At 38.5% G+C, this 9,329-nt stretch overlaps 1 protein-coding gene across 8 annotated transcripts in view; it reads left to right on the forward strand.

Moving 5' to 3' along the window:
• The window catches only part of slc24a2 (solute carrier family 24 member 2), a 13,426-nt gene extending 8,678 nt beyond the window's left edge, over window positions 1-4,748 (forward strand). Inside the window, exons 4-12 of one of the 8 annotated variants that reach the window (XM_032530065.1) lie at window positions 246-281; window positions 633-744; window positions 1,087-1,170; window positions 1,817-1,855; window positions 1,963-2,042; window positions 2,160-2,297; window positions 2,646-2,735; window positions 3,983-4,149; window positions 4,287-4,748. In XM_032530065.1, coding sequence (XP_032385956.1) covers window positions 246-281; window positions 633-744; window positions 1,087-1,170; window positions 1,817-1,855; window positions 1,963-2,042; window positions 2,160-2,297; window positions 2,646-2,735; window positions 3,983-4,149; window positions 4,287-4,536 — 996 coding nt within the window. In that variant the 3' untranslated portion in view covers window positions 4,537-4,748. Of the gene's footprint in view, window positions 1-245; window positions 282-632; window positions 751-1,086; window positions 1,171-1,816; window positions 1,856-1,962; window positions 2,043-2,159; window positions 2,298-2,645; window positions 2,736-3,982; window positions 4,150-4,286 lie in introns of all 8 variants that reach the window. The other 7 variants (XM_032530056.1, XM_032530101.1, XM_032530091.1 and 4 more) reach the window with 7 other exon arrangements.
• The last annotated feature ends 4,581 nt before the right edge of the window (window positions 4,749-9,329 follow it).

Genomic DNA, 9,329 nt, shown 5'->3' on the forward strand with positions numbered 1-9,329 from the left:
ACACACACAAACACACACACATACTGCGGTGTGTGTATGTGTGTGTGTGTGTGTGTGTGTTTGATTTCTTTAGTGGAAGTGTGCCACAGTATATAGAATGAGTAAATTAGCTGTAGGGTTAAAGACTGAGGCTGGAAAAAACCTCTATCAATGCTTTAGGAGTTCATGTCTGTCTCCACACCCTGCATATATGTAAGAAAACCTATGCTGTATATATATTGTTTTCTTTCTCTGTGTTTGTAAAGGTAACTGAATCTGGAGATGATGAGAACAAGCTGACGGTAAGTTTATTATTGTGTGTATATACTTCTCTGTGTAGAACTTTAACTGCCTGCATATTACTGTATACTGTGTGTATTTAAGTCAGCCATAACACATTTTATTAGAAAGCAGGGTTTCTGGATACATGATCTACATGTAACCTAGACAAAAAGTTAAGCTGCAGAAGAGAGGTGACATTTAAACAACTGCTCATCAGGGTGTTTCTTTTTCTCCACCAACTTGTTTGCCAGTGTTTTACAATTTTCACAGATAGATAAAAAAAAGACAAATTAAGCCAAATGTAGAACAAGCTAATTACTTTTTTTCATTTATGTAAACAATTTTTTTAATTTGTGTTGCTCATGTTTTAGGCCAAACCCAGGCTGCAGAGGGAAGGCAGCTGTGCCTCTCTGCACAACACACTGATGAGAAACAGCATTTTCCAGCTCATGATACACACCCTCGACCCTCTCAGTGACGAAGGTATGGGTAAGCTAAAAAGATGCAAAACACAACACAAACACACGCACGCACACACACACACATTAAATTCAACAACATCTCTAAAACAAGATATCATGATATCAATATTGCCAAATAAGCAAAATCTTTGAAACAAAGACGATGCAGTGGGATCATGAATTAAAAAAACATTTTCATAAACTCATAGTGACGATTATGATTAAGATTAGGTTTAGATTTAGAAATTTTGGTTGAGTTTTGTAAGATTAAGGTGAATCTATTCATTCATGCAACCACTTTCCACTTCTTGTTCACAATAATTTACCACTAATGTTCAGTATGACTGAGTCTCCTTTGCTTTAGGACGTTTCAAAGAGAAGGCATCAATCCTTAACAAAATGGCCAAGCAGAAGTGTAAAGAAGAAGCGGCCAGTGCCAATGGTATAGGTGAGTAACGGAAGAGTCTGTTTGTCCCACTCAAAACTTAACCGATAGATTCATAAATTAAGAACTGTGGCTATTGATAGATGAATGATGAAAACAAGACTTCAAGTAATCAACAATTCGTTAATCTGAAATGAATGACTTGAAAAGCTAAGCCGGTTAGATAACAACACGCTACTCAATGAATACAACTAAAATCACACTTTTAATGTTACAATAAGAAGACTGTATTTTTAGATTTGACCTTATAATTTTAATTTTTTTTGCTGAAATTAAATCTTTACTTTCTCCGTCTTTTAGCATGAAAGTGTTTTTTAAAGGTCATGATTGCTTAAGTACACATTTGTGAAATATTTCATCAAGTATGACACAGTGTGGTAGTTTTCAATCAAGCTGGGAAGTTGTTGTTTTCTCATCAAATTACATAATCTTTTCATGTAAGTTATTTTGTGTAAAGTTTTTTTCTATTGTCGTTCACATGTATCCAGTTATCTGATTTGCCAATTTCTTAACTGAATCTAGAACTGACATTTGTCAGTTACTCTTTCATTTGATCAAGTGATTATTAAGAGGCATGCATGTGATGCTGTGCTACACTTGTAAGGATGACCTCAGAAAACTAACAAGTATATTTTGTTTCTCAACATAGGAGCCCTCTCCCAGACACAACCTCCAAGAAAAGCAAATTGTACTAAGTTTCAGCTATCTTTTAGAGTCGTTAGGCACCTTTTTATTTAAAACAAGTCTTGTCTTCTGAACAAATTCCTTAAACTCGCTTCTTTTTCTTGCCTCAAGCTGATAAAAACATCCCCAACAGTTCAAATGTTGCAGTGGAAGTCACACCACCCATGAACGGTGTTGTAGGAGGAGACGGGGTATGGCTTTTTATCTTTCAATCTTTCTTCACGTTCACATGTTAAACAATACCTTTTTTTAGCACCTCAGTCAAGTTCTTAAGTAGAAAAGCATCATGTAATGAACTCGTTCTTTAGGGTGGTGAGGAAGAGGAGGATGAAGACCAGCCTCTGAGCCTGGCATGGCCCAATACAAACAGGAAACGGCTCACCTACCTCTTCATCTTACCTATCATCCTTCCACTGTGGCTCACCCTGCCCGACGTCAGAAGAGAGGTGACAACACCCCCCCCCCCTTATAACAAAATGCAATCAATGATTTAAAAAATATTTATATTGTATTAAAACAAAAATATTTTGAAGAAGGAGAAAACTTGGAATAGCTTAGACTACTTTATGTCGGAAGTTTAGTTCATTTATTACACAACCTGTTCAATAAGTGTGTGAGTTACAGCAGGTTCCAGTCTTATTTTTTTCTTTTTCCCTTTTGGGCTGTACATTAGGATCAAAGTACTGTATTATATGTTGACATTGCCCTTAAGTGTCAGAGATATCAGGGTCTAATTGAATAGTTGTTTGACTGCGTGGTAGATAATCTTAAATGTGTTTTTATTGTTCTTTCAGACCTCAGCAAAGTTCTTCCCCATCACTTTCCTCGGCTCTATTACTTGGATTGCTATCTTCTCCTACCTGATGGTGTGGTGGGCTCACCAGGTACCACGCACTCTCTCTCTCTCACACACACACACACACACACACACACACACACACAACACACACACCAACACCACACACACCACACACACACACACACACACACACACACACACAACAACACACACACACACACACACACACACACACACACAGCCTTACTTATGAGTCAGTGCAGCAGTCAGGGTGTTGAATGTGTTACCGAGGCAGCTAATTCCAACTAATCTACTTTGAGTCACAGCCAGATCAAGCTGTAATGTTCTATTTTAACGAGCCTGAAGGAGCAGGTCATGTGTCAACGGTCACTGAGTAGACACACCTTGAAATAACTGTCACACGCAATAACTTTCTCTGTTTTAGGTCAGAAAAAAGTATCCCCATTTATTTTGTACTATTATAAGTTTGCATTTAATTAAATGTGCTTACATAAAGGTGCCCTGCCACACAAAACAAACAAATTATATGTGTTTGTGTTATGTCGTGAATGTGAAAATGAACTGCTACCTCCTCTGTCAGCTCTAGTCACTGGAAAGAAATAAGCGGAGAAATCAGGCCAATCACAAAAGCTGGTCAGTCTGATGTCATGTTGCCTGAGCTCATTACTACTCGTGAGATCGCTGGGTAAAGGACACTGATAGCCAGGCTCTCATTGGCTAGCTTTTAGCCAATCAGAGTCAAGCAGCTTAGCTTGTTGAATATTAATAAGAACTGGCACAAATCAAGCTGACTCTTGTAGGCTTTCTATACCACGCTAGAATGGCTTGAAACAAGTTAACCAAGATATTTTGTCCACAAAAAATGTTACAGAGTCCATGGTACACATTACCACAAAGTACTGAAATACGTGTGGCAGGGCACCTTTAACTAAAATGTTACTGCCGCCATATAACCTGCCGTGGGGACACAAATACCAAAAGCAAGGGGAAATAATTTTTTTCAAAAGATCAATATGTAGGAGCAATGCTTGAACTGCTTGTCTTTGCCCTGCCACATAATCTTAATTCTGTCCTGCCACCTCTCTGAAACTCTGTATCTCCGCCAGCCATTCTGCTTATTATACACTCATGTCTACTTCTGTAGTTTGATCCTGTTTGCTTTTTGTTTGTTTGAATGATCAAAGTGATGCAAGCAAAGGACTGAAATGACTGAATATCTTTAAAACTCATTATGTCAAAACAATCTTTGGAGCAATGTGAAATGATGGGAATGTTTCTGGCAAAAGTTAAGCAACTTGTTTTTTCTTTCAGGTTGGAGAAACATTCTACATCACAGAGGAGATAATGGGTCTGACCATATTAGCAGCTGGCACTTCAATCCCTGACCTGATCACCAGTGTGATTGTAGCACGAAAAGGCCTCGGTGACATGGCCGTGTCCAGCTCTGTGGGCTCCAACATCTTTGATATCACTGTGGGGTGAGTCCAGCAAACAACAAGAAAATGTCCAGTGTTATATCCGGGTTTTCTTTTAGATGAGAGCATGTGCTGTGTGTCTGTCATGACCTAAACAACTCTTCCCTGTTGTGCTTCTTCCTCCCCTCATCTTCCTCCAGTCTGCCGTTCCCCTGGCTCATCTATAACATCATCCACGACTTCCAGCCGGTACAGGTGAGCAGCAACGGGCTGTTCTGCGCCATCGTCCTCCTTTTCCTCATGCTTCTCTTCGTCATTATCTCCATCGCTGCTTGCCATTGGAGAATGAGTAAGTTTCTGGGCTTTCTCATGTTCCTGCTCTACTTCGTCTTCCTCATCACCAGCGTCATGCTGGAAGACAAAGTCATCAGCTGTCCCGTCACCGTATGAGAGAAAGCCACTTCCACTGGATGTCAGAAAGCAGACATTGAGCACAGATGTCCTCACGTGTACCATGATTTACTATAGGAGTGGAAAAACATGCTCACACAGACACAGACTGTTTCTTATCTGTCTCACTTACAAACACAGTAGAAGACACACAGACAGACAGACACACACACACACACACACATTCAAGTATCAACACCCTCAAGTAAAAGATAAAGAAAACACACATAAACATACACACACACACACACACACACACACACACACACACACACACACACACACATACATACATATACACATACACAGGTTGTGGATGCCAGTTAGCGGCAGGCAGAGGCACTGACTTAAATAAACGCTGCATATTGAGACCAGTGCATCACAGCTGTTCAGCAGTGGCATACAAGCCTGTGAGTCATTAACAGACTATATGCCACCCGATAGGAGGGACTCCTCTTTCTTCGCACCACGTGACTACATTCAGTAGCCGCTATTGGTTGAATACTGATGGACAAGTTATGTGAACGGGATGGAAATTTTGGTTGAAGATCACCAGAGATTGTTGTTTTTTCGACTAAAGGACCGTGTGGCAGTACAAGAAGGATCTCCACTACGCCACGTTCAGCATATGAACTGAGTACGGAAGCTTAAAGAGACTTTATTTTTTGTTTTAAAGGGCAGCAGGGAAGAAAATAAGAGAGGGCTGGGGCAATACATATAAGTGATAGCTGCTTAACATACCTTTAGATGTTTACTGTGTTGATTCCACCTCCTGAATGGCTTTGCAATGTCATTGAAAGAAACATATCCAGTGTTAATTACTTGTGTGTCTTCAAATACAAGATATTTGACGACATATTTGACATCAATGGTTACTTTACATATCATTCATGAATATCTATAATAGGATACATAAATTGCTAAATAGTAACAACTGAGCATGTAAGGGATAATGTAGAACAAGCAGATCCTTATCCTGCCTTTCACATGGCTACCTACTAAAGAAATCAATGATTTGACATAAAATATTTGTTTAATAATACTTTTAAAATGGTCCTCTGTGATCAAAACTACATCAATAGCAGTGGTCTGGTACTAAAAGAAGTAGAATGCTTAAATTGACCAATCAGAATTGATCATGTAATTCAACAAAGCCGTGTGAAAAAAAAACAGATAGAATGGACTGAATGTGTTGTCATGCTCGATTTAACCCAACTATCTTGTCTGGGTTTTTCATATAAAAAGCTTTTGACTTTTTCTGTTCTGTCTGCCTTTACATGCACCACTTTAGAGCGAGACAACTTCAGTATCCAACATGATGATTTTGTAAATGATGCAGTCTGGACAACAAGTGGTGGACTAAGGATTAGTGTTCTCCATTGTATTTTACTTGATAAACTCAAAAGTGTTTTTTTCTCCAATTATGCATTTATATTTATGTGTATAATATCAACAGGTATCACCCGGTTTCTTCTGTAAGGTTTTGATGTAAAACAACTCATGTACTGTATAATGTATTGCGCCGCTGTGTTCACATATGACTTTCTAATGATCAGTGTGTGACATAGAGGCTGAAATCTTAGTGACAAGTTATTATAAGAAACATCAGTTAGGCCCATATTATTATTGTAAAACAAAAAATGGACTCACAGAGATTCAGATTTTGACATTTATATATTTTGGTAATTTAGTTTTCCTCTAATCCCTCTCTATTAGATTTACAGTGAGCAAAAAGCATGTAGCTTAACTTCACAGGGGTTCTGCTGTTGTGAGACATTGACAATAGATATCTTTCCATACAAATATGTGTGTTTCCGTCAAATAATCTAATGCAAATAATCTGAAAAGGTTGCAAAAAAGATGTTTCAAAGAGATAACACAATAAAGAAGTGGCTGTAACTCAAAGTATCTGTTTCTATTAATGTTATTGCAATTTCTCTCTGTGTTTTGCAAAATTCAATTTAAGTTTTTAATATGGGGTTTCATTTATTTTTTTCTTTCAATGAACAAAGTCAAATTGTCCTTAAAAGAGGCAGAAGGAAACATACTCACTGATGTGAGGCAGATTTTCTAGTGACCCATTTAAGGCCTCACTGTCTCACTGTCATCCCTCTTGTCTTCTTCAGTTGAACCACTTGTTGCATGTTGAACTGCATGACTGCCCTCATGCAAGCAACAACACTCGTCATTTATTTACCTTATGTTGTCTGCTTTCTATGTCAAAAATATAAAGCACAACTGAACATGGGCAATATTTTGTATTTTTATTCTCCCTGCAATGTTCAAAATGCTACATCAATCTTAAAGAAATGCTCAATAAAGGTACTGTAGACTCATCCTTGTCTTCTTTTTATTTCTTATTATGTTAAAAGGTTAAGGTGTTGCAGTACAGTACAACCTCGTTACAACGCAATATACATATCTGTAACTTTTATTTACTATATTTTGTTTCCCAAAAACAATCAGTTTCACTCAGAGATAAATTTGTGTTTCTTTCGGTTTGACATAGACATTTTTACTTTTCAGATACGTGGATCTGATTTTCTGGAAATTGCCATTGCAGTGTCGGTTTAACACTCCCAAAGGTTAACACATCATATTTTGTGTCACAATGTTAACCAGATGTTTTATTTATTTATATTTTTTCAGAAATTAATTTTGTTTGTTCAAAAAGTAAATAAAATAATTTCATTCTCCATAAAATGTTCCCCCAACTATTCTCTATATCTTGCAAAGTGAACAATTTGTGTTTTGATGTGTATTTATGTGATAAAAGATTTGGTAACTGTAACATAAGACTGTATATATGCTCCTGTGTGTAATCACATAGTTTAACCTCAACACAACTTCTATTCTCAGACTCACTTTAAATTGTTATTGCTGTAAGGATTGTGTGAATGTGAGAAATGTGTGTATGAATGAGAAATATATAAGAATTCATGAAGAATCCTTGACCAGTTTGAATTCCTTGTATGTGTCCTCATACCTGGCAAATAAAGCTGATTCTGATACCATGACAAATGGTAAAAAGTTGTTGTATTTCCCTTGTACATTATGCAAGTGTGGAATCATATACAGTGGTGTGAAAAAGTGTTTGCCCCCTTCCTCATTTCCTGTTCCTTTGCTGTTGTCACACTAAGTGTGTCGGAACATCAAACCAATCTAAACAATAGTCAAGGACAACACAAGTAAACACAAAATGCAATTGTAATGGAGGTGTTTATTATTAAAGGTGAAAAAAATCCAAACCATCATGGCCCTGTGTGAAAAAGTGATTGCCCCTAAACCTAATAACTGGTTGGGCCACCCTTAGCAGCAACAACTGCAACCAAGCGTTTGCGATAACGTGCAATGAGGCTTTTACAGGTCCTGGAGGAATTTTGGCCCACTCATCTTTGCAGAATGTCCTAATTCAGTTACTAGAGGGTTTTCGAGCATGAACGGCCTTTAAGGTCATACCACAACCATCAGTAGGATTCAGGTCAGGACTTTGGCTAGGCCACTCCAAGTCTTCATTTTGTTTTCTTCAGCCATTCGGTGGTGGATGTGGTGTGTTTAGGTCATTGTCCTGCTGCAGAACCCAAGTTCGTTTCAGCTTGAGTACACGAACAGATGGTTGGACATTCTCCTCAGGATCTCTTGGTAGACAGCAGAATTAGTTCCTTTATCATGGCAAGTCTTCCAGGTCCTGAAGCAGCAAAACAGCCCCAGACCATCACACTACCACCACCATATTTTACTGGTGGTATAATGTTCTTTTTATGAAACGCAGTGTTCCTTCTATGCCGATATAATTGGACACACACCTTCCAAAGAGTCCACTTTTGTCTCATCGGTCACAGAATGTTGTCCAAAAGTCTTGGGATCATCAAGATGTGTTGTGGAGAAATTGAGACGAGCTTTGATGTTCTTTTGCTCAGCAGGGTTTTCTCTGGAACTTGCCATGCAGGCCATTTTTGCCAGTCTTTCCTGATGGTGGAGCATGAACGTGACCTTAAATAAGGCAAGTGAGGCCTGCAGTTCTTTGGACAATGTTGTGGGGTCTTTGTGACCTCTTGGATGAGTCGTCGCTGCGCTCTTGGGGTAATTTGGGCGGCCGGCCACTCCTGGGAAGGTTCACCACTGTTCCATGTCTTCGCCATTTGTGGATAATGGCTCTCACTGTGGTTCGCTGGATTCCTAAAGCTTAGGAAATGGTTTATAACCTTTCCAGACTGATAGATCTCAATTACTTCTTTCTCAATTGTCCTGAATTTCTTTGGGTCTCGGCATGGTGTAGCTTTTAAGGATCTTCTGGTGGACCTTACTGTGTCAAGCAGCTCCTATTTAAGTGATGCCTTGATTGTGAACAGGTGTGGCAATAATCAGGCCTGGGTGTGGCTAGAGAAATTGAACTCAGTTGTGGACAACCACAGTTATAGTATGTTTTAACAAGGGGGGCAATCATTTTTCACACAGGGCCATGATGGTTGGATTTTTTTTCACCTTAATAATAAACACCTTCATTTACAAATTGCATTTTGTGTTTACTTGTGTGTCCTTGACTATTGTTTGATTGGTTTGATGTTCCGAAACACTTAAGTGTGACAAACATGCAAAGGAACAGGAAATAAGGAAGGGGGCAAACACTTTTTCACACCACTGTATACTACTCAGGGCCTAAAGACCTTCCTATTTCAAAAGGCCTTTTAACAGTCATATTTTTCATTTTAGTCTTATGGTGTTTTATTGCTATTTGTTGATTTTGTTATGTTCTGGGAACTGTTTTTAACTCCTTGCTACTGTAGCACTTT

Source organism: Etheostoma spectabile, chromosome 2 (assembly GCF_008692095.1).
Source record: "Etheostoma spectabile isolate EspeVRDwgs_2016 chromosome 2, UIUC_Espe_1.0, whole genome shotgun sequence".
Taxonomy (NCBI): Eukaryota; Metazoa; Chordata; class Actinopteri; order Perciformes; family Percidae; genus Etheostoma; species Etheostoma spectabile.